Consider the following 25,701-nt stretch of genomic DNA (forward strand, 5'->3'; position numbering starts at 1 on the left):
ACAGAGGGATAAGAATGGAAGAAGAGAGAGAAGACAGAACAAGCAGGGGAGAGACAGAGAGAGAGTGGAGGGGATGGTGGACCCAGGAGTTGCTCTGCCCACTGCAGCTAGAGTAGAACAGCAAGGCAACCTGCTCTGCTCCACTCACTCGTCTGTTGAATATCCATCAAACTGCCAAATAATTTTGTTTTCATCTTTCAATATTTGTCAGGAACATAGATAGCTTATACACAGGGATTATAGCTTACCAGACATGCTTTCTGTCCTAAAAAAACTTAAAATCTAGTTGAAGAAAGAAAAAACCCAAGTAAAATTTAATATAAAATTTTTATAAGAAATTAATAACTATACACTGCTTTTTAACTATACTGAGTATGCTATTAGAGCCAGCAGTGTTGCCATAGGAGCTCAGAGGAGGGAAGGCCCAAGAGCCTTGGCAGGGCAGGATGCTGAGGGGGTAGGAGTGGGGTTGGACCTCCCCCAGCCAAGAGGGTCATGGGGGGGTTTGAGCTTTTTATGGTTCGGAATAATGCCAAACACTGTCAATGTTTCCCTCGGGATTGCTTCAGGGAGATGCATCCTCCCAAAGATTTTTTTTGTAAAAACAAAATAGAACACAGGAGATTCTTAGAACTAGTCAAGGACATCTTTCACAAAAGATGAATCCATAACACTCCTACACTGTTGGTGGGAATGTAAATTGGTGCAGCCACTATGGAGAACAGTATGGAGGTTCCTTAAAAAACTAAAAATAGAACTACTATACGACCCAGCCATCCCACTCCTGGGCATATACCCAGAAAAGACAAAAACTCTCATTCAGAAAGATACAGGCACCCCAATGTTCATCGCAGCACTATTTACAATAGTCAAGACATGGAAGCAACCTAAACGTCCATTGACAGATGAGTGGATAAAGATGTGGTACATGTATACATTAGAATATTGTATGTTCATAAAAAAGAATGAAATAATGCCATTTGCAGAAACTTGGATGGACCTAGAGATACTAAGTGAAGTAAGTCAGAGAAAGACAGATATCATATGATATCACTTATATGTGGCATCTAAAAAAAATGATAAAATGAACATTTACAAAATAGAAATAGACCCACAGACATAGAAAACAAACTTATGATTACCAAAGGGGAAGGAGGTGGAGGGATAAATTGGGAATTTGGGACTAGCAGATACAGACTACTATATATAAAATAGATAAACAACAAGGACCTACTGTATAGCACAGGGAACTATATTCAATATCTTATAATAACCTAAAATGGAAAAGGATCTGAAAGAGAATATATATAACTGAATCATTTTGCTGTACACCTGAATCATTATAAATCAACTATACTACAATTTAAAAAAGAACATTTCCATCACCCCCCCAAAAAGAGAATGAACCCACTTTTCACTTATTAAATATGAGTCTTGATCTGATTCCACCTTGGTGTGAATTTCACCTGCTTCAAAGGAATATGGAGTTGGGAGATGTTCTCCAACGTTGAATCTATAGTGAAAGTGAAGAACCTATTCCCAGGGGGATTTGTGTGGGAGGTGTGCACACCCGTGTATCAGGTTCCTAATGTGCTGGGCACGCTCCAGGCCTTGCTGGGGGAGGGTGAGTCTGTGTATAGACCCAGACAGAGACTGCAGTGTGGCTCAAGGCTGTCTTACTCGAGGGATGCCCTCTTACCTGCGCTTCCCTGCACCTGTGCACCTTGCCTTCATCCACTCATCCATCCTCTCCCTCATGCTCATTCAACAGCACGTTTTTGTGTACAAGCCATGTTCCAGGCACTGCCTTACGTACCTGGTCTCCCTTTTAGGAGTTGGGGGCCTGGTGTAGAAGGTTTGAGAAACGGCGTTGTGCTCTGTTCTGGTGATACAAGTGTGAGTTTCACCAGGCAGGTGCTAGTTGATCAGAAGAGAGCTTTGGTGGCCACGTGGGGAGGAAGGAAAACACCCAGTGTTGAGGCCTGTCACTACCTCTTACTAAGACTGTGACATCCCAGTCCTTCCATTTCCACTCCATCATATGCACTCCTGAATCACCTTCCTAACATGTGGCTCTGAGCATCCTTTATCCTCTGCCTTGCAAAGCTCCATGACACCTCGAGATTGACACAGTCCTTCCAGCTTATCCTTCAGGTTCCCTACTCTCCAAGCTCCCTGTGCATTTCCACACCTTAGCTCCCATGGCTCCCTGATGCAAACCCTACCCTTCCCTCAGAGAGGTGGAGAGAAGAGGGTGAGCCCTGCCGTCAGACAGGCTGGATGGGAAGCATGACACCAGTGACTCCCCCATGAGATTGACCTGGGCCTCTGTCAATCCATCTGCACAATGAAAAGGCCAGTTTGTGGTCCCATCCAGCATAAACATCCCATCATAGCCCTAACACTGAGATAAAGTTACTGTCCAACAAGAATTGCTAGGAAGTTTGGGTGAAATGATTTCTGTAAAGTGCACAATTCCCAACATGGAATAGATAATGTTCAAAGAGCAGGAAGATGTGAATGAATTTAGAAACTTTACCTCCATTTTCATTTCTTTCTGGTTTATATTGAAAATGAGCTTACTGACTCTTAAAAAGATCAATCATCTTCCCCCAAATGAGAGAATTTTATTCTAGTCTTTTCCTTTCAGGGGCAGAGCTTAAAGTGAGGTATGGAGCTGAGCCAGTTAATCTTGGAGGTTTGAGAGAGGGGGATGAAATCACCCGACCATTCCCCAAGGGTTTTGCTGCCGCATTCTGGACCAGTGGCAGGTGCCTGGGGAGACCCAGAGGGGCCCACGCACACCAGACTTAAGGATGTGATGAGGAATTAGTCTCCATGCCAGGAGCCTGACCCTGGAGACAGGACCAAGTTCCATCTCTATGGGACTGGAATAACACACCATCCAAACTCTGTTCCTATAGATAAGAGAACATGGGTGCACTCTGCCCATGCCATCAGATCAAGTTCTCCCAGGCAGCGAGGGTGGGGGGAGTTTAATTTAGTACCCTTTAAAAATTATTAAACCTTTTAAATTATTAAGAAGTATTAAAAATTCAAAATAATTTAGAAATTGAACATCTTCATTTAAAATGAGCCTTAAATATTGAAAACCACAAACCTCTGGAGGCCAGCTTTGTTCAGTTCATACTCCACGCCCACCACGTAGACGGCTGCCTGTCCAAGCAGAAATAGAGAGGGAGACCTGCTTCACTCAGGCCCAGATGCAGAAAGGAGCAAGCGGGTGGGAAGGGCAGAAGGATGGCTGCCAAGCTACACACCATCCAGCTGCAGCTCGTTCACATGTGGCCGTGTGATGGATGCTGTTGACTAAAGGAAGCCGGGGAGCATCTTTGTAATTCCCTGGCAAGAGGCAGCTTGCTAACACATGGGCCTTGCTTGAGCACTGAGAGAACACATCAAATCTCCAGCAAGTTTGCAAGCAGCATCTTTCATTAATCGCCCTGGGCTGTCAGGCTGCAAAGAGTGTTAACACAGGAGCCTTTTCAGAGTGCTTGTCAGCTGCCGGTGTCGAGATATTGTCTGCACTCCAGCCAGACAGAGCCGTGGAGTCCGGCACGCCTCCCCAGACCCCTCCTTCCAGCCTCCCTCTCCGCTTTCAGGCTCAGCTGAAATAACAACATCATTCCCTGCTCTGCCACTGCTTCCTCTGCTAATCCATTTGGCTTGCATTGACACACAGAGGGCCCTGGGGTGCACCGTCCCAGAGGATACGACATATGAATGAGCACCATCGCTCTGGGGCCCCGCCAAGAGGAGTCAGCAGATAAACCGCTTCCAGACAGCCTTAAAATTAGGAGGAAGCTTCCAGATGCAGGGAACTCAGTGGGCTGAGTTGTTGCATCGGCTAGTAATTAATAAGGCCAATCCCGGTGCTCAGTTGCTTGCTGTGTCACTTTAGACACGTCACTTCTCTCTTCTAAGCTTTAGCTGCATCTGCAAAGTGGGGAAATCCCACCAGCCAGAACTGAGCCTTGCTTGTGCCTGAACAGGCATTTTTCCCTTCAGATCCACCCTTTTTAGCTGTCCAAAGACCACAGTCCCACCTCCAAGAATCTAAAACTTGGAACCACGAATTGGACATTACCTCCAACACGCTTTCAACGTCAGTGATCTTTGATTCTAAAAATCGGGTGAGGGGAAAAATAAATAAAATAAAAATAAAAGTCAGCTGAGGCCAAGGTCAGAAGGAGGATGAAATCCTAATTTAAAACCTGAAGTGTGTACATGTCAGTCCCAAACTCCCAATCTATCCCTCGCCCTCACTCTTTTCCCTTGGTAACCATAAGTTCATCCTCTAAGTCTGTGAGTCTATTGATTTGTTGTAAATAAGTTCATTTGCAACATATTTTTTTAGATTCCACATATAAGCAGTATGTACATGTACATACTGCTGTATTTAAAATAGATTAGTTCTAACAAGGAACTACTGTATAGCACAGGGAACTCTGCTCAGTATTATGTAACAATCTAAATGGAAAAAGAATTTGAGAAGGAATAGATATCTGTATATATATAGCTGAATCACTTTGCTGTACACATGAAACTAATCTAACATTGTTAATCAACTATACTCCAATATAAAATAAAAAGTTAAGGAAAAAACAAACAAACAAAAAAATGATCTCAGGTCATCCAATGGAAAAGTACAGGCATTGTGATAGGGCTGACATGCTGAAGGAAACGACAATGACTTTGAAATAACATAGACTAAGGTCAAGTGGTGGAAGCAGATTTAAAACTCAATTCATGTCTAGTCTTCAACATGATTCTGATATACGTCAATGGATTGAAAAATAAATCCTGGATGTATTGATGTGTCATGATAAAATGTGACAAAACAAAAACAAACAAACAAACAAACTAAAGCCCTGAAGCTCCTCCTAGGATCCCGGGAAGAGGGTGCCTTGTATTCAAAGTCCCTGGGCTCAGGATTGCATCCTGTCTGCTCTGAGGTGCTGCTTTCTGTCCGTGGCCTGGCCTGCCCTGCCTTCATCAAGCTCCCTGTACACAGTCGCAGAAACATATCATTTCCATGTCACACGTCAGGAGCTGCAAGTCTGGGGAGTCTTTTGAGGCTTTAATCAAAGACTAAGATGTCAGGGAAGGGGCTGCGTGTGGAAAGTGTCAAAAGAGATCTCTCAGGACCCAGATAAATGATCTGCTCCTTCCTGACTGATTTACTGTTAATTTCTGCAGCATCTCAGGCAACTTGAAAGAGTGTCAAGAGCTAACCACAAAGCATCCCAGACGGCAGCTGCAAAATCCCTCCAAATCATGACTCTCCACAGCCTGCAGGCAAGGGCCCCAGGAAGCAACAAGGATCTGAGGGTCCAACAGGCTGGTGGCAATTCTTTTGCTTCCCGTGGGACTGGGCAAGTCATGGAGCCCTCTGAGTCCTCTGTTTCCTCGTCTATAAACTTGCGACAGGGAGAGCTACCCAACAGAATCACTTTGAGTATTAACGTGGTGAGCAGAGAGCAACAGTCTGAGCTGGAAGTGGGACGCGGTGGGCTGTGATCTCCTGGTGACTATTATCTCCTAGTTTAACTATTCTGTGCCCGGTGTCACAGCCACCAATGAGGCCTCATAAATATTTATACCTGGCGTGTGTTGTGATGCTCAATTAATTGCTCCTGTGACGCACTTTGAGAGCCTCAGAGGATAGGTGCCATGCAAAGGGATTATTAAAGGCACAAACAAGTAAGCTCACAGAAGCCGCATCCTTCTGAGTTTTCCATTGCCCCAGGGCTTTTCAGATCATTGCCCCAAATCTAGGGGAAATGTGCTTTCAAAATCACACTGTCCAAGGCGGGATGTGGCAGCCAGGAGAAGACCTCGTTGGTCTTTCCAGATAACTTACCACCGAAGAAATGCAAACGGCCCAAAACCATTTGAAATAAATAATAGTTAATCTAACTAGGCATCAGGGAAGTGAAACAGATAAAATAAGGAAGCAAGTAGGAAAAGTTGTTTTAAATGATCGTGGATTTAATGGTGGTAAGATATGTTGAGATGGTCACTTCACACTCTGTAGATAAGAATATAAATTCATTCAACCCATCCAGAAGGCACCTGAGTGATATGAAACAAGGGGCCTAGGAGACCCACATTATCATTATCAGACACCTTCATCGCAGTTGCACTTGATGGAGTCTCTCCATGGAAACACTCAGAGATCAGATTAAAAAGGATATCATGTTGCAGCAAGGGTACACACTGCAACATGATTTACAATTGTAAAAATGAGCAGGAACCTAATTTCCCTCTCCAAAAATCACACAGCTGATAAATACCATGTTTTCGAGTAACAAAGATCTACAATGCATTTTTAACATCAGGAGCCTATACATTCTTTTATATTATTTTTAGACATCTGTATATTGAAATGCATGAAGACATCTTCATACACGCGTGCACATATGTGTCTGAGACTCGCCAAAATATCACCTGTGGTGTTGACTGTTATTTTCTTCTCCATGCATTTTTCTATTTTCTATGTTCTCTGTAATGAGATGTTCCTTTTGGTCTAGAACAGCACAAACATAAAGGAAGTGTCGCATAAGTTGATTTGTGATCTGCGTTTGATGACTACCCACTCCTCTGGGGAGGATGGTGAATCGCTTGCAGCTGACACTTACCTTGGTTCTCTTTTCTGCCCTAGGTCATGGCCTCGAATCCATCGTGTCACAGGTGAGTCAGGGTCCCCCAGACACCTAAGCAGTGGGAATGTTAGCAGGAGTCTGTTACTCTTCTTTCCATTCTTTTGTTTTTCTTTGGATAAAACTATTGGCCGGTTCAAGGTGACACTGGTGACTTAGGGTCTTTCCCTCTGGTGGCTCCCAGGCTGGAAGTGTGTGACATCCACAGCTTTGGAGGCTGGCAGACGGCGCGGGAATCCTGGCTCTCCATTTCTTAGCTGTGCAGCCTTGGATGAAGCACAGATCCCTGTGGGCTTGAGTTCCTTCAACTGCAAAATGGGTATACGTCTGCCTGAATGCCAGTATTGTGGCTACTCATTAGTGTTTGTTCAACTAAACTGTACATAATGGGCTCCCCCCAAAATATGTGTTGAGTGAGTGAATGGGTCAGAAAACACATTTTATGCTTCTCCTGCATCTCTTTTCAGAGCCCAGTTCCTGTTACTAGACACAGAGTAAGACGCCATTAAAGTTTGAATAAAGTATATACTTACTTTATAAATTAAAGTAAAATAAAGTATACTCATCTTGGAGTATTATTATATCAAGGAAAGTCCCATAGGACTAACTAGAAAAGTGGTGGCTAGAAATAATGACTGGAATGAGACATAAAAAAAGAGAAATAGGGAGCTCCCTGACAGTCCAGTGGTTAAGACACTGCGCTTTCACTGCCATGGGCCTGGGTTCGATCCCTGGTGAGGGAATTAGGATCCCACAAGCTGTGTGGCACATAATAAAAGAGAGATAAATAAAAGAGAGAGAGAAATACAGGAAGTGTGCAAAGAAGCAATAGATGCATTGGGAGTGATGTCATCTGCAAATCAATTCACAGGATTCATTATAGCACACGTTGGAGAATATAAGCAGCACCCAGCCACCCAGCGTGGCTTGCACAGCAGGGAGGAGAAGGACGAGAAAGCAAAATCAATGCTGCAAGTAGGAATATAAATAAGAAACAAATGAGCACCCAGCTCTAATCCCTCTTGCAGAATGTGTTTTTCTTCTGAAGCTTCTCAGGTCCTAAGAAAGGTTACATTCTCTCAAGGTAGATGTTTCCAAACTGTACTGAGTCCTTGGTGTCAAAAGTAGCCCCCCTCCAACTACTTGTCACCTCTCAGCCCTTCCTACCATCCACTTAAAGTCTTGGGGGGACTGTAGAGAATTCTAAAGGGGATGGTGCTTGGAAATGAGGTTGCTAACCTGATTCGGTGACTGGTGAATTATAAATGTGACCTGTACCCCTCCCCCTTTGGGCTCGTTCTCCACCTGCCTTAAGGTAGAAAAAAAACTGACAGGTGGGATTCCATTTCATTAACAACATTCTAGAGACACAAGCAGGGAAAAGAAAACAAATCAAAACCCCCCAAAAGTCAACTGAGATAAAGCTGCCCAGACCTGCCCATAGGCACTCAGATCTGTATCCTGACAAAAATACTTAGCAAACCACACCACCCCAGCCTATGCAAGCTTAGGCACCAATGCCAGTGTCCACTACACTCTAATAAAACTGATATAATTAAAGATGCACATGATGATTTACATAAGAGACTGCTCATCGTGGTGCTATTTATAACATTCCCAGATACTTTAAAGTTGTTTGCAATTTTTTACCATGGGATTTGTTGAAAATATGGTAGGGCATCTATATGAAAGAATACTACATAGCCATTAAAAATGATGATGTTGAAGCATATTCAATCATGGGTATGTTATAGCATGCTATTATATGAAAGGGCAGGCAAGAAAACAGTGTGCATATATTTTGATCATCTATACATAGATTATATCATGTGTGTATGTGTTGTTAGTGATTTTCTGTAATCAAATATTTATAGTGGTTATCTTGGTATGGGGACGTTATAGTGATTTTTATTCTCCTCTTTTTTGCTTACCTGTATCTTATAATTTTTCTACAGCAGCATTTTTTTGTATACTAAAAACAATCTATCAAAAAAAAAATTCTCTAGGCCTGGAGAAGACAAACACATATTCAAACTTGGACAATCTGTCTGTCAATACCAACATCTTCTATGAAGTTGATATATAGAGAACAGGGTCATGTTTTTCCATAAAATAAACTCGGGAGATTTTCTCCTTCCACTTAATAAAAAATGAAATCGAGAGGATAGCCCTATTTAGAAAGTGAGGCTTTCTGTCTTAAGTTACCACACACAATAAAAACTGATAAAGATGTATATTGGTTGACTCAGACAGACAAGAAATTTCATTTTGTCCAGGAACACTTGTTTTGTTTTTTCCTAAGGAAATCAATCTTTTTTTTTTTTAATTTATTTATTTTATTTATTTATTTTTGGCTGTGTTGTGTCTTTGTTGCAGCACACCAGCTTTCTCTAGTTGCGGCGAGCGGGGACTACTCTTCGTTGCGGTGCACGGGCTTCTCATTGCTGTGGCTTCTCTTGTTGTGGAGCACAGGCTCTAGGCATGCAGCTTCAGTAGTTGCGGCGCATGGGCTCAGTAGTTGTGGCACACGGGCTTCATTGCTCTGCAGCATGTGGGATCTTCCCGGGCCAGGGCTCGAACCCATGTCCCCTGCATTGGCGGATTCTCAACCACTGTGCCAACAGGGAAGCCCAGGAAATCAATCTTAAACGTTGGTTTTTCCCACTTCTAAAAGAAAAATTAACACAAATTTTAGGACTAGAGGGAGGAAAGGCGGGTATGGAATATGTGAGCATCCAGTGCCTCCTTCTGGCAATTTCTAGATAATTCAGTATCTGTGTTAGTTTATCAGAGGCTGGTTCTCTCCAAGATGTTGAGGAAATTGGTGAACAGAAACAAATTGAAATGTTAACAGTTGAATTGCAGGGAAAAGGTGTCCACCCAGTTCTTATAAGCACAAGCCAGTACTCAAATCATCTAAGGTTGATATGCCCAAGGATTTACAATGTCTTCACAATTCATCATGTATCAGAATGACAGCAGTGAAAAATGCATATCATCAAGCCCACGCCAGGGTTTATGCTTTGGTAGAGCTATAGTGAGGCCAGAGAATCCTTACCTTTAACACGATAATTCTAATTCAGGTAGTTCTAGGACAGTCTTTTGAGAATCATTGGCTGAAGCAAAAACATATACAGATAGGTGGATGAAAACTATCAAAGCTGTCTCCACCAAGAGGCAGCTGCCTTAACTATCACCGTTCATTCATCCATCCATCCATTCATTCAACCAATTGTGGTAGTTTCTTAATGTGACAGACACTCTAACCAGCTTTGGCCACAAGCTTTTAAAAAAGGAAATAAAAATGAAAATTTCTGGGGACTCAGCTAGTATGAGATTCTAAAACTGTGCTCTACAGATGAGGAAACTAAGAACTAGAAAAGGGAAGTGAATTTCCAAGAGCCATCTAGTGAGAACATTAAGCCTGTTCTCACAACTCCCAATACATGTTTCCCATGTAACTGTGAGTTTAGACTATTTGTGACTTGGAATTCACAGTTTATAATCTTCAGATCAAGAGACTGTGGTTCAGTGAATAAAACCAAAATTCCCAGAAGTGCTAGATGACTGAGTTGATAGATACATAGGTAGACAGATAGATAGACAGACAGATAGATGATAGATGACAAAGTCAATATATAATAGATATATAACATACATACATTATATGTGTGTATATATATTCTATATCTCTATTTCTGTCTCTTTCTTTCCCTTCCTACTTCCCTCTTTTCTTCCCTTTTCCTTCTCTGCTCCCCTTGACTATACAAGTCATAGTCAAGGCTTATTGGACATCACAATCCTTTACTCAGAGACAGTGAAAATAACTCTAGGCAAATTCCTTCCTGCCTTTCCCTATAACCATGGATCGATGCCAAGCTGAAGATGTTCTAAAGTTTGGGAACTGCCAGGGTAAAGAGTGTAAACTATCCTACTCCACCATAGTGAGAGGAAGATCAGGCCAATGCCCTCCATCCCCAAATATTTTCAAGTTTTTAAAAGATAAAAATGGAGAAAGGCAGCATCTTGTAGAGGAAAGAACCAAGGGCTGTAAGTGTGGAGTTCAGAGTTTGTACACTGGTTCTCTCATGATACCAGCGAGCCCTAGGATCTGTGAATGAGAGAAAATGAAAAGAAACTAACATATATGGAGTCTCTACTTTGTGCCAGACCATTTATACACTTATCTAATTTAGTTGTAAGGTACAGATTTTATTATCCTTGCTGTATAGATCAGCTAAATGAAGCCCAAGTGAAGTTAGGGAACGCGTAAAGACACCAGTAGTGTAGAGCTCAGATCCATCATAGCACACATGTTAAGTTAGGCACCAAATATTGTCAGCCTCGGTTTTCTCAGTCATTGAATCCCAGAGCTTCACGGCTAGAAGGGACCTCAGCTTGAAGAACCCTTCTGAAGAACTGACTGGTGCTCGTCAACACAGTTGAATGTTGGAAAAGGCACATACTTTGTTTGAAAATGGGCACTAAATAATGAACAAGATATAGATCTGAAGATCTAAAGATCTGGATTGAGTGAAAAAGATTTGGCCATGAAGTTGAACTTGAAAAGACATGAAACACAGAACACAGCAATTCCTTAGTGGCGCACTGAGCCAGAGAGTTATTTATATACACTTCTCAACAGCTATTTGGGGTAGATACTCTTATTCCCACCCGGCTTACAAGCTTGCCTGAGGTCACACGGCCAGAAAGTGAAATGGCCAGGATTTGAACCTAGAACTTCTCATTCAGCTTCTGTGAAACATGTGTCCGTGCCTTTGATCAGAGGCTCTGCTACGTTATTGGTGAGCACCAAGATTGATTAAAAAAAAAACATTTAAGGCTGCAAGACACTTTAAAAAAGAAATCGTGGGGCTGAAACATGACAAATGTTTATGTTTAGTTTTTTATGTAAGTCAAGACCAGAGGCAAGCAGTCTAAGGCTGTTTGGCAGCTCCTCTCCTCAGGGTCCTCAGAGACCCTGCCCTTCCTGCATCCCTCCCCACCTCGAGTTGGCCTCCATACCATCGCCTAAAATAGTGATGTCTGTGCTCTGGGCTGCAGGAGGGATGAAGGGAAGGAGAAGAAGGAATGAATGGTGCACAACAACTTCCCTCAAGAAAGTTTCCTGGAAATGGTGAGTTGATTTTCCACCTCTTCCATCAACCAAAACTTGAACTCATGCCCACATGAAGATTAGGACAGGTAATAAGGACTTACTCAAGGTGGCCATGTACCCAGCCAACCAGGAGGAGTTCTAGTACAGAGAAGCAAGGGAAAATGGATATGCGGAGACACAATGGTCTCCGCTCTGGAGCACTTAGTGACGGGAAGTTGGGATTCACTGGCCTCTTGTTTTTTTCTACATATTTATAAGTCCAGCTGGCAGCCTCTGGAATTGGAGGCAACCCTAACCCTCACCATTCCTCTCTCCCCCTGTGCCTCTCCCTCTGGTTTCATGACTGAAATGAAAGCAGAAGCTGGTTTCACTTGGGGAACCTGTCTGGTTTAGAAATACAATCATCTGAAAGGCCTGTTAACTCATTTCCCTTCCTAGAGAAAGTTCTAGAACTCTGCAGGCTTCCTACTTTTACCCTTCTTCTCACACCAGGGAAGCATATTCTCTTCATGGGACTAGTTCGGGATTTTCTTCACCCTTGCCTATCCCATGGCAACAGCACTTGGGTACTCAGCCAGCTACCCTGCCCCTTTAAAGGTACTAAATGGGGACATAGACAAGGCACCAGCCTTGCACCTCCAGGGGCTTAAGTTCATGGAAGTGTTTATAAGTGAAAATAACCTGAGAGTCTCTCTTCCTCACTTTATTTAACTCACATGGCTCACCTTCCACTGGACAAGAGTGGGAGCTTCTATGTCACTAATTCTCAGACTTCTGAGACCAGAATAAATATCACCATAGGAGCTTGTGTAAAAAGCAATTGATTTGTTCTGGAGCCCACATTTTCTTTCTTTCTTTTTTATAAAGCACCCAAGATGCCGATGGTCAGGGGACCTAAATTTGATGGGCATTGGTTGTACACCTTTGTCACACCTCTGCAGGCATGAGGTGTCCATGTTCATGACTAAAGTCTGGGGTAATTGCCTCTGCCAGTCAGGAAACCCCCTGAGCTTTACATGACACATATTCATCTTCACTTCCCTCTCAAAAATAACTGCTAGGGACATGTTGTCTTTTGTAAAAAGATGTTTCCTTTGAGGGTCACGCAGAAATCAGTTGTTCTCTGTGGCTGTTTGGTTCCAGAGGGCGATGAGGGACCCTCCACTGTCACAGCATCACCATCACTCTTCCAGGATGGTGATGTGGAAAGATACTAAGCAGCTTCCCTCATCCTTCTAAACAACGGCTCTTCTGAGAAGCCAATCTCTCCTTCAGTTCAGGAAGACTCAAAGACTGGGAAGAATTTGGGGGACCGTTACTATGGTGAGGATCTGGGCCCAGCAAGAGGGAGCACCAATCTCAAGTTCGCTCAGCAAGGGAGGGGATCAGGTTCTACTGAAAGTTCTGTCGCTGGTTCCAAGCTCTGGGTGTTTCCACAGCCGACCGTTCATTTATTGTCACTTACCATACACAGGGTTACAGGAGTGATCAAGAGCCTGGAATCTCACCACTGCCTCGGGCGAGACAGGCACCACCGTCCGTAACTGTGTGATATATTCATTGGCTTGCTTTGTTCTTACATGCTAAGGAGAAGCTGAGCAGGGTGTATTAATCAAGGAGGACTAACATCTATAATGCATAAACTACAAATGTTAGTAGTTTAATAAAATAAAGGTTTATTTCTTGCTCACATCACAATCCAATGTAAATTGAAGGAGGTCTTTTTCCAAACATTCATTTGGGATTCACTCTCCTTTTACCCAGTGGCTTCCATCATCCCTGAGGGCCTTGGGGTCCTCTGCCTCTGGCCAGCCACTGAGGCAGGAATGAGAGGTGGAGAGTCAAGCGGACCAGCCTGGAGTGGAATCCATCACACCTGCCTCACCCCAGTGTCCATAGCTCCATGCCAAGACCGCCCAGTGCAAGGGATGCCAGGAATTGTGCGCCAGCCGAGCGCCCACAGGAAGAGGAAAGGGGGTTTGGTGAGCACACAGCATTCTCACCACTGCCAGGCGCCTGAGCTAGCGATGACCGGGGCTGGAAGGTGCTCTTTAATGTTTAGCTGAGATTGGTAGTCAGGGAGGGTCCTCCAGAGGACATGACATTTCAGACACAGTACGATGGGTGAAAAGTATCCAGGCCCGGCCAGAGCTGAGGAGAGAACTTTCTGGACTCAGGGACACATGGGACATCTCTGAGGTAGATGTACTGGATGAACTTAAAAAGAGGCTGATATGGTTAGAGCTCAGAGGAGGAAGAAACTAGAAAGAGATGAGATCAGAGACAGGCCAGGCGGCAGGCTGTGCTGGCCTCTGGGAGCAACGGCAGGGAATCTGGACTATGTTTCATGGGCCATGAATGACACGTGCTGATTTACAGTTTTAAAACTGTGCTTTTAAAATTACATTTGCAGAACTCTGCATTGTTCGTAACACAGGGAGGTACTGAGGGAGATAGAGATAAAAGATAATCCCTTGCCTATAGAAGGGCAGTGGACTTAAACAACAAAGAAGTATTCAGACACTGCTTCTTTTTATTTGCACAACAGTGAGTAAAACAGAAAATGACGGCTGTTAACTGATTCAGTGAGACTACAGTGACCTGTAGTGGTCAGAAAGGGAAGCCCCAGGAGGATCTCAAAGTTTACTGAGCATCTTGGGAAACAAAACGGAGGAGGCAGGGACTCCAGGTGGAATCAACACGAGCAAAGACCCAGAAGTGGCACGCAGCATATTTGGGGAATCCAGGAGGGTCTCAGACTGCAATGCTGCTGAAAGAAGAGATCCTCACAGCTCTCCATGAGAATGTGGGTATAATGACTAAGTTCAATGAAGCCAATATCCTAAAATGAAATGATATTGAACCCTGAATTAGACAGTGGAGCTGCTTTCCTAGATCACAAGTGCCAGAGTGGATCCCCAGTAAGTCTGTGCTCATTTGTGCCTGCCAGACCAGCTGGTGTTTAATGGGTGACATTATTAATTTAACTCAATTCATGAGAGAGTACAAATTGCTAAAAGGCTGGAAAACCTGTAGGTTTCTCTGCCAGGGATCTCACTATGGGTGTAATTGTGCTGGGACAGGGAGATGTTATTAGTGCCCCCGGGGTAGTGTTTGCTACTGGTCCTACCACCAGAATAGACTGTAACTGGTGGCAGGTGCAGACAGGATTCTCCTCCTCCTGGCTCATTATCTCAAGGAGATTAGCTCTGGCTTAACATTTCCCCCATGCACTGGTCCTAGGCAAATTCCATAGAACTGTGTTTCCACTGAGCCAAAGTTTCATTAATTTATACATTACACCCTACAGAAGACTTTGGCATGCTGGCACAAATTCACCGCTATTAATTTTGTATTTTGGTATGGGACGAGAATTCAGGGTGAAAGGACAAAATTTAAGAACATGATGAAGCCAGACCAAAAGGTAGAAATACACATCATACCATGGTCCTCTGCACTATTTGGACGCAGGCTAGAAATTTGCCCTGAGAGTCTTAACAGCTAAAGGAGGAAGGGAAATGTGATCTCTTTTAAGATTGATGTTTTCCATTAAATCAAAGCAAAGAAGTGTGCAGCTTCTGGTCCTGAGACCTACTAGAAACTTCTCATATATGTGCTAATAAAGAGAACATGATAAGAACATTTTATGCCTACAATGTTCCCAAATTCAGACTAACAGCATGAAATTGTACTGCAATTTAGGAAAATTAAGCGTATGAGGAAGCAAAATAAACCTGCAGGTCATGTGAGCAATTCTTTGGTGGTTTTGCATAATCTGAGGGTAAAATGTAAAACATCGAGCACTGAATACACTAGATGACCTTCTGGCAATCTTTCATAGAACAAGTCCAAGGGAGGAAGTTGAGTGTCAAGAAACATCTGCTGAACAAGATTTATTCATCAAACTCCTATCAAGAACTTATTTGGGGCTTCCCTGGTGGCGCTGTGGTTGAAAGTCCGCCTGCCGATGCAGGGGACACGGGTTTGTGCTCTGGTCCGGGAAGATCCCACATGCCGCGGAGCGGCTGGGCCCATGAGCCATGCCGCTGAGCCTGCGCGTCCGGAGCCTGTGCTCCGCAACGGGAGTGGCCACAACAGTGAGAGGCCCGCGTACCGCAAAAAAAAAAAAAAAAAAACTGATTTGGTCAAGAGGGCCCTGCACATCAAGCCAGGGATAGATGAATAAGTAGATATGGCCCCTACTCTTAAAATATGTAGAGTCTGTTCAAGAAGACAATGTGTGGACAGATTATTGCAAATGCAATGTGTGCCAGAGGGCAAGGGGAAAACACATGTGGTCATTGGCTGAGATGCTGCTGAGTCATCACTTTGGGTGCTACTGATTGGGGGGCGGCGTTCCTTCTAACATTGTTTCTCTTTCAACGAGAAGGCTAGCTTGCTGTGGAAAGGCTTCTTAGTTGGGAATTGATTCTCTTTCCTCCTTTTCCATTGCCCCTGTTATGTAACAGCAGCTGATAGAATGAGAAGCATGGAAATGTGCACTTCATTTTGAGCAATTACAGTCAAGAAAAATTAATTGAAATGAGCACAAGATTTCTGGAGAAAAACAAGGGCCCAGTCTTCCCAATGTTTTGCAATAACATTTTGGTCTCTTTTTGTTGGCAGGCCAGTACCAGACTATTAATGAGCCTCTTCTTGACGACGTAAGTCAGCTGCTTTCCTTACCTATTTTGTCAGTGTTTGATATTTACAAAGTAAGTGGCTTTTATCAAGGTACTTAGTGAATTTAAAACAATTAAACTTTTCCAAATGGCATAATTCCCTGGCAGAGAAAACTGCATTTCAGTTCTTGGGTAGAAAACTGTATTCCTACAATATATGTAAATCAAATCATCATGCTGTATGTCTTAAACTTATACAGTGATGTATGTCAATTATTTCTCAGTAAAACTGGAAAAATAAATAAATATTGAGGCATTAATATAGAGAAAGGGAAAAATATTACATTTCCGTTCCTCAACTATACAATAAAGACAAAAATTAACTCACAATGGCCATTGTGAAGATTGAATAAGGTGAAAATACCAACACATGGTGCTGGCAAGTGTGTGATGAGAAAATCACTTCCTAAAACTCATGGTGAAATTTTAAATTGCAAGAAACTCTTTGGAAAGCAATTTCATAATATTAACTAACAAATATAAAAATGTCCATTTTCTTAGGCCCCATAATTCTATGGTTGGGAATTTAAAGAATTAAGCTAAAATTTGGATTAATATTTAAATACTCATCTATATTTTATAATATATTTTAAATGGCAACACACTAGGATCATGCTAAATATTCAATAATAGAAGAATCATTGAATGTATTATGATATATTCATATTATGAAGTCATTGATAATATTTACAAAGAAGTTTAATGACAAGAAAATTTTAAATTTATAACATGAAATTAGATATCTAATACTATAAATAATTTAATTGTTAAATTATAATATACATAATTTGAATACTTTTAACTAACCTATCTATAGATGATAAATGGGGTAGATAGAAATGATAGAGATAGATAGATGATAAATAGATGATAGATAGATAGACAGGATTTACCTGTAAAATCATTGGTTCTTTACTATTTGAAAGACTTCCTTAAGAATTTGGATTTCCCTGGTGGCAGAGTGGTTAAGAATCCGCCTGCCAATGCAAGGGACATGGGTTCAAGCCCTGGTTTGGGAAGATCCCACATGCCCTGGAGCAACTAAGCCTGTGTGCCACAATTAGTGAGCCCATGTGCCACAACTACTGAAGCCCACGTGCCTAGAGCCCATGCCCCGCAACAAGAGAAGCCACTGCAATAAGCCCACGCACCACAACAAAGAGTAGCCGCTGCTCACCTCAACTAGAGAAAGTCCGCACACAGCAACAAAGACCCAATACAGCCAATAATAAAAATAAATAAATAAGTTTAAATAAAAAATTAAATTAAAGCTATGGCTCTTCATCCCAGGACACACACTCACACACACATACACACGATGAATCAATCAGTCAATCACAAAATATTTTATAAAGTATAAGGCTTATATATACTGAGCTTTTAGTAAGAACCCTGATAGTGACAGTAGACAGATACTAGATAGGTTAACAGATAAATAGATGTAATGCATTATATTTAAAATAAAACTCTGTCCCTTTCTCTTTCTGGAAAAAAATAAACCAAAATATTTATATTTGGTCCTGGGGGCAAGATTCTGAGGGTCTGATGTAGATTCTCTTCAGACCTGGAGCGATGGTTGCTGTTCCTGCTGGCGTCCCTTTGTGCCCTGCGCCCATGAAGTCTAGCAAGGTGACAGGACTAAAGATGGGCTCTGTCTCACATCTCCAGTTCTTCCAGCAGGTCCAAGGCTTTCCCAAAGAGACTATGCTCTGAGGAGTCTTGGTTGCCGTAATAGTATAAAAATGATGTCCTTGCAAAAATGTCTATCTGTCAAATCCCAAAGGAGTCAAATACTGGTGCTTCAACTCAGAGCTCACTTCTGTGTGCAGTTCTGGAGGAGAACAGCCCAGTCACCTCACTCACTTTGCCAGGTCAATTGTGAAAACCCCTGGAGTGCACCTCCCAGCATCTTTGCTTTGCCATGGGCACTCAGCTCCGCTGATAACTCAGCACGTCAACTAGAGAGAAGGGATCTAACGTGTCCTGAGCTCCTGTCATGGGCAGGCACCAAAGTAGAACCTTTATATACAATTTGCTCAATTAATCTCTGACTGCAACCAAATAAGGTAACTTTAGCCTTCTCCAATTTACAGACTGAAGTAAGGGAGGTTAAGTAACCTCCCCAAGGTCATAAAGTGGACTCACAGTTTAGATCTAGGAGAGGATGACTCCATCTTGGATCCATGCTAATGCTAAGCAGACCAATCTCACCTGGTTTCCCATCCAAGAACTCCTAGTCTGATCCCTGCTTACCTCCTGAGACCAGACCAAGTAGGCAGGGTTTCAGGGCTATAATGACCTGTTGCTGGGGGCACAGCATGAGTGCAAATATGCAAATGTTTCTACTCCAACTTTGTGTTCAGTGACGTAATCTTTTTCCTTTGGGTCACCAAGCTCCCCCCTACTAACCTGTTCCTGCTCTTAAATCACTATGTCGCTCCCTGGTCTCCTGCACCTGAACTCTTTACGTTTGATAAACGGGCCCTTCAAAACTTGCCTAATTCCTCTGTTCATGTAAGACTCAAGCCTTGTTTTCCATAGGAAGCACTTGGGAAAATCAAGGGCTAGCACATTGAAAGTCAAAATTGTTGTCTTCAGTGGGTCCATCTCCTTCTTTATGCTGTCCCATGAAGAACACAGATTTACTAAATTGCATTCTATACCTTTTCATTGAATGAGCAGAGTTTCCTTGAGCCAAAGTGGAGCCCAAAATGTCCTCCAGATAGGGGCCTGGTGAGGTCCCCCCATGCTATTGCTTACCTGGAAAGCAGACTCATCCTGTAACTAGTCTTTACTTTTACCAAACTGCTTTCCCTTTGATAGAGTGATGATAAAAAAAAGACATACACCTGGAAGCTTGGGACTACTAAAGCACTTGTCTAAATATATTTCAGAATGAGAATAATGCCAACCTAGAATTTAAACTCAAGCCTATCTAATTCCAGGTTCCTACACTATAGTAAAATCACCTCATAGGTATTTCTGCTTATACAATGAAATAGAGTACAGAAAGCACCTAACACATATAAAGTACTCAACAAATGTTAGAGAGACTTTAAAGGGAGGAGAACAAACCATGATTGGTGGCCTTCTCTTATCTCAAGCTTTTTTAAATAGTAGTTGTTATTACAGTAGCAGTCATAATAATATTTACAACTAGTGTTTAGTGAGTGCTGACCCTCAGGTATTTTGCTAAAAATTTTACATTCATGATCTCAGTTAAGACACTTCTGTCTGAGTATGATGTTAACTGTGGGCTTCTCATACATGGCCTTTATTATGTTAAGGTATATGCCTCCTATACTCATTTTATTCAGTTTTTATCATAAACAGATGTTGAAACTTGTCAAATACTTTTATGCATCTATTGAAGTCAATATGTGATTTTTTTATCCTTCGTTTGGTTAATGTGGTGTATCGTGTTGATTGATTTGCAGATTGAACTATCCTTGCATCCTTGGAATAAATCTCATTTGATCGTGGTGTATGATCCTAATGTATTGTTGTATTCGATTTGCTTATTTTTTCTTTAATGTCTTTATTGGAGTATAATTGCTTTACAATGGTGTGTTAGTTTCTGCTTTACAACAAAGTGAATCAGCTATACATATATCCCCATATCTCCTCTCTCTTGCGTCTCCCTCCCAAACTCCCTATCCCACCCCTCTAGGTGGACACAAAGCACTGAGCTGATCTCCCTGTGCTATGTGGCTGCTTCCCACTAGCTATCTATTTTACATTTGGTAGTGTATATATGTCCATGCCACTCTCTCACTTCATCCCAGCTTACCCTTCCCCCTCCACATGTCCTCAAGTCCATTCTCTACATCTGCATCTTTATTCCTGTCCTGCCCCTGGGTTCTTCAGAAACTTTTACTTTTTTTTAGATTTCATATATATGTGTTAGCATACGGTATTTGTTTTCTCTTTCTGACTTACTTCACTCTGTATGACAGACTCTATGTCCATCCACCTCACCGCAAATAACTCAATTTCATTTCTTTTTATGGCTGAGTAATATTCCATTGTATATATGTGCCATATCTTCTTTATTCACTCACCTGTTGATGGACACGTAGGTTGCTTCCATATCCTGTCTATTGGAAATAGAGCTGCAATGAACATTGTGGTACATGACTCTTTTTCAAGTATGGTTTTCTCAGGGTATATGTCCAGTAGTGGGATTGCTAGGTCGTATGGTAGTTCTATTTTTAGTTTTTTAAGGAACCTCCATACTGTTCTCCATAGTGGTTGTATCAATTTAAATTCCCACCAACAGTGCAAGGGGGTTCCCTTTTCTCCACACTCTCTCCAGCATTTATTGTTTGTACATATTTTCATGATGCCATTCTGACTGGTGTGAGGTGATACCTCACTGTAGTTTTGTCTTGCATTTCTCTGATGATTACTGATGTTGAGCATCCCTTCACGTGTTTGCTGGCAATCTGTGTATCTTCTTTGGAGAAATGTCTATTTAGGTCTTCTGCCCACTTTTGGATTGGGTTGTTTGTTTTTTTTGATATTGAGCTGCACGAGCTGCTTGTAAATTTTGGAGATTAATCCTTTGTCAGTTGCTTCATTTGCAAATATTTTCTCCCATTCTGAGGGTTGTCTTTTCGTCTTTTTATGGTTTCCTTTGCTGTGCAAAAGCTTTTAAGTTTCATTAGGTCCCATTTGTTTATTTTCGTTTTTATTTCTATTTCTCTAGGAGGTGGGTCAAAAAGGATCTTGCTGTGATTTATGTAATGGAGTGTTCTGCCTATGTTTTACTCTAAGAGTTTTATAGTGTCCAGCCTTACATTTAGGTCTTGAATCCATTTTGAGTTTACTTTTCTGTATGGTGTTAGGGGGTGTTCTAATTTCATTCTTTTACATGTAGCTGTCCACTTTTCCCGACACCACTTATTGAAAAGCCTGTCTTTTTTCCATTGTATATTCTTGCCTCCTTTATCAGAAAAAAGGTGACCATATGTGTCAGGGTTTATCTCTGGGCTTTCTATCCTGTTCCTTTGATCTATATTTGTGTTTTTGTGCCAATACCTTAAGGCTTGATTACTGTAACTTTGTAGTATAGTTTGAAGTCTGGGAGCCTGATTCCTCCAGCTCCGTTTTTCTTTCTCAAGATTGCTTTGGCTATTTGAGGTCTTTGTGTTTCCATACAAATTGTGAAAATTTTCGTTCTAGTTCTGTGAAAATTGCCATTGGTAGTTTGACAGGGATTGCATTGAATCTGTAGATTGCTTTGGGTAGTAGAGTCATTTTCACAATGTTGATTCTTCCAATCCAATAATATGGTATATCTCTCCATCTGTTTGTATCGTCTTTAATTTCTTTCATCAGTGTCTTATAGTTTTCTGCATACAGGTCTTTTTTCTCCTTAGGTAGATTTATTCCTAGCTATTTTATTCTTTTTGTTGCAATGGTAAATGGGAGTGTTTCCTTAATTTCTCTTTCAGATTTTTCATCATTAATGTATAGGAATGCAAGAGATTTCTGTGCATTAATTTTTATCCTGCTACTTTACCAAATTCATTGATTAGCTCTAGTAGTTTTCTGGTAGCATCTTTAGGATTCTCTATGTATAGTATCATGTCATCTGCAAACAGTGACAGCTTTACTTCTTTTCCAGTTTGGATTCCTTTTATTTCTTTTTCTTCTCTGATTGCTGTGGCTAAAACTTCCAAAACAATGTTGAATAATAGTGGTGAGAGTGAACAACCTTGTCTTGTTCCTGATCTTAGAGGAAATGGTTTCAGTTTTTCACCATTGAGAATGATGTTGGCTGTGGGTTTGTCATATATGGCCTTTACTATGTTGAGGTAACATCCCTCTATGCCTACTTTCTGGAGAGTTTTTATCATAAATCAGTGTTAAATTTTGTTGAAAGCTTTTTCTGCATCTATTGAGATGATCATGTGATTTTTCTCCTTCAATTTGTTAATATGGTATATCGCATTGATTGATTTGCATATATTGAAGGATCCTTGCGTTCCTGGGATAAACCCCACTTCATCATGGTGTATGATCCTTTTAATGTGTTGCTGGATTCTGTTTGCTAGTATTCTGTTAAGGATTTTTGTATCTATGTTCATCAGTGGTATTGGCCTGTAGTTCTCTTTCTTTGTGACATCTTTGTCTGGTTTTGGTATCAGGGTGATGGTGGCCTCATAGAATGAGTTTGATACTGTTCCTCCCTCTGCTATATTTTGGAAGAGTTTGAGAAGGATAAGTGTTAGCTCTTCTCTAAATGCTTAACAGAATTTGCCTGTGAAGCCATCTGGTCCTGGGCTTTTGTTTGTCAGAAGATTTTTAATCACAGTCTCAATTTCAGTGCTTGTGATTGATCTGTTTATATTCTCTATATCTTCCTGCTTCAGCCTCAGAAGGTTGTGCTTTTCTAAGAATTTGTCCATTTCTTCCAGGTTGTCCATTTTATTGGTATATAGTTGCTTGTTGTAATCTCTCATGATCCTTTGTATTTCTGCAGTGTCAGTTGTTACATCTCCTTTTTCATTTCTAAATCTATTGATTTGTGTCTTCCCCCTTTTTTTCTTGATAAGTCTGGCTAGTGGTTTATCAATTATGTGTATCTTCTCAAAGAAACAGCTTTTAGTTTTATTGATCTTTGCTATTGTTTCCTTCATTTCTTTTTCATTTATTTCTGATCTGATTTTTATGATGTCTTTCCTTCTGCTAACTTTGGAGGGTTTTTTTTTCTTCTTTGTCTAATTGCTTTTGGTGTAAGGTTAGGTTGTTCATTTGAGATGTTTCTTGCTTCTTAAGGTAGGATTGTATTGCTATAAACTTCCCCCTTAGAACTGCTTTTGCTGCATCCCATAGGTTTTCGGTCATCGTGTTTTCATTGTCTTTTGTTTCTAGGTATTTTTTTATTTCCTCTTTGATTTCTTCAGTGATCTCTTGGTTATTTAGTAGTTTTCCTACAGATTTTTTTCCTGTAATTGATATCTACTCTCATAGCGTTGTGGTCAGAAAAGATGCTTGATATGATTTCAATTGTCTTAAATTTACCAAGGCTTGATCTGTGACACAGGATATGATCTATCCTGGAGAATGTTCCATGAGCACCTGAGAAGAAAGTGTATTCTGTTATTTTTGTATGGAATGTCCTATAAATATCAATTAAGTCCATCTTGTTTAATGTATCATTTAAAGTTTGTGTTTCCTTATTTATTTTCATTTTGGGTGATGTGTCCATTGGTGAAAGTGGCGTGTTAAAGTCCCCTACTATGATTGTGTTACTGTCGATTTCCCCTTGTATGGCTGTTAGCATTTGCCTTACATATTGAGGTGCACCTATGTTGGGTTCATAAATATTTACAATTCTTATATTGTCTTCTTGGATTGATCCCTTGATCATTATGTAGTGGCCTTCTTTGTCCCTTGTAATAGTCTTTATTTTAAAGTCAATTTTGTCTGATATGAGAATGCTACTCCAGCTTTCTTTTGATTTCCATTTGCATGGAATATCTTTTTCCATCCCCTCACTTTCAGTCTGTATGTGTCCCTAGGCCTGAAGTGTGTCTCTTGTAGACAGCATATGTACGGGTCTTGTTTTTGTATCCATTCAGCTAGTCTGTGTCTTTTGGTTGGAGCATTTAATCCATTTACATTTAAGGTAGTTATCAATATGTATGTTCCTATTACCATTTTCTTAACTGTTTTGGTTTTGTTATTGTAGGTCTTTTCATTCTCTTGTGTTTCCTTCCTAGAGAAGTTCCTTTAGCATTTGTTATAAAGCTGGTTTGGTGGTGCTGAATTCTCTTAACTTTTGCTTGTCTGTAAAGGTTTTAATTTCTCCATCGACTCTGAGTGAGATCCTTGCTGGGTAGAGTAATCTTGGTTGTACGTTTTTCCCTTTCATCACTTTAAATATGTCCTGCCACTCTCTTCTGGCTTGCAGAGTTTCTGCTGAAAGATCAGCTCTTAGCCTTATGGGGATTCCCTTATATGTTATTTGTTGCTTTTCCCTTTCTGCTTTTAATATTTTTCTTTGTATTTAATTTTTGATAGTTTGATTAATATGTGTCTTGGCATGTTTCTCCTTGGACTTATCCTGTATGGGACTCCCTGTGCTTCCTGGACTTTCGACTATTTGCTGTCCCATATTAGGGAAGTTTCCAACTATAATCTCTTCAAATATTTTCTCAGACCCTTTCTTTTTCTCTTCTTCTTCTGGGACCCCTATAATTCGAATGTTGGTGTGTTTAATGTTGTCCCAGAGGTCTCTGATACTGTCCTCAATTCTTTTCATTCTTTTTTCTTTATTCTGCTCTGTGGCAGTCGTTTCCAATATTTTATCTTCCAGGTCTCTTATCCATTCTTCTGCCTCAGGTATTCTGCTATTGATTCCATCTAGAGAATTTTTAATTTCATTTATTGTGTTGTTCATCATTTTTTGTTTGCTTTTTAATTCTTCTAGGTCCTTGGTAAACGTTTCTTGTATTTTCTCCATTCTATTTCCAAGATTTTGGATCATCTTTACTATCATTACTCTGTACTCTTTGTCAGGTAGACTGCCTATTTCCTCTTCATTTGTTTGGTCTGGTGAGTTTTTACCTTGCTCCTTCATCTGCTGTGTATTTCTCTGTCTTCTCATTTTGCTTAACTTACTGTGTTTGGGGTCTCCTTTTCACAGGCTGCAGTTTCGTAGTTCCTGTTGTTTTTGGTGTCTGCCCCCAGTGGCTGAGATTGGTTCAGTGGGTTTTGTAGGCTTCCTGGTTGAGGGGACTGGTGCCTGTGTTCTGGTGGATGAGGCTGGATCTTGTCTTTCTGGTGGGTAGGACCCCATCTGGTGGTGTGTTTTGGGGTGTCTGTGACCTTAATATGATTTTAGGCAGCCTCTCTACTACTGGGTGGGGTTGCATTCCTGTCTTGCTAGTTTTTTTTGGCATAGGCTGTCCAGCACTGTAACTTGCTGCTCTTTGAGTGGAGTTGGGTCTTAGCGTTGAGATGGAGATCTCTGGGAGCGCTTTTGCCATTTGATATTATATGGAGCCATGAGGTCTCTGGTCCTGAACAATGTCCTGAACTCAGCTCTCCCACCTCAGAGGCTCAGGCCTGAAACCCGGCCAGAGCATCAAGACCCTGTCAGCCACATGGCTCAGAAGGAAAGGGAGAAAGAAGAAAGAAAGAAAGAAAGAAGGAAAGAAAGAAAGAAAGAAAGAAAGAAAGAAAGAAAGAAAGAAAGAAAGAAAGA

At 41.4% G+C, this 25,701-nt stretch overlaps 1 protein-coding gene across 1 annotated transcript in view; it reads left to right on the top strand.

Moving 5' to 3' along the window:
• Positions 1-25,701, top strand: part of CLNK (cytokine dependent hematopoietic cell linker) — a 164,995-nt gene that overhangs the window by 66,647 nt on the left and 72,647 nt on the right. Inside the window, exons 4-5 of the mRNA XM_029234714.1 lie at positions 6,686-6,714; positions 16,429-16,466. Of these exons, the coding sequence (XP_029090547.1) occupies positions 6,686-6,714; positions 16,429-16,466 (67 nt within the window). The remainder of the gene's footprint in view (positions 1-6,685; positions 6,715-16,428; positions 16,467-25,701) is intronic.

Source organism: Monodon monoceros, unplaced genomic scaffold, assembly GCF_005190385.1.
Source record: "Monodon monoceros isolate NGI ecotype Baffin Bay Population unplaced genomic scaffold, NGI_Narwhal_1 Super_Scaffold_20, whole genome shotgun sequence".
Lineage (NCBI taxonomy): Eukaryota > Metazoa > Chordata > Mammalia > Artiodactyla > Monodontidae > Monodon > Monodon monoceros.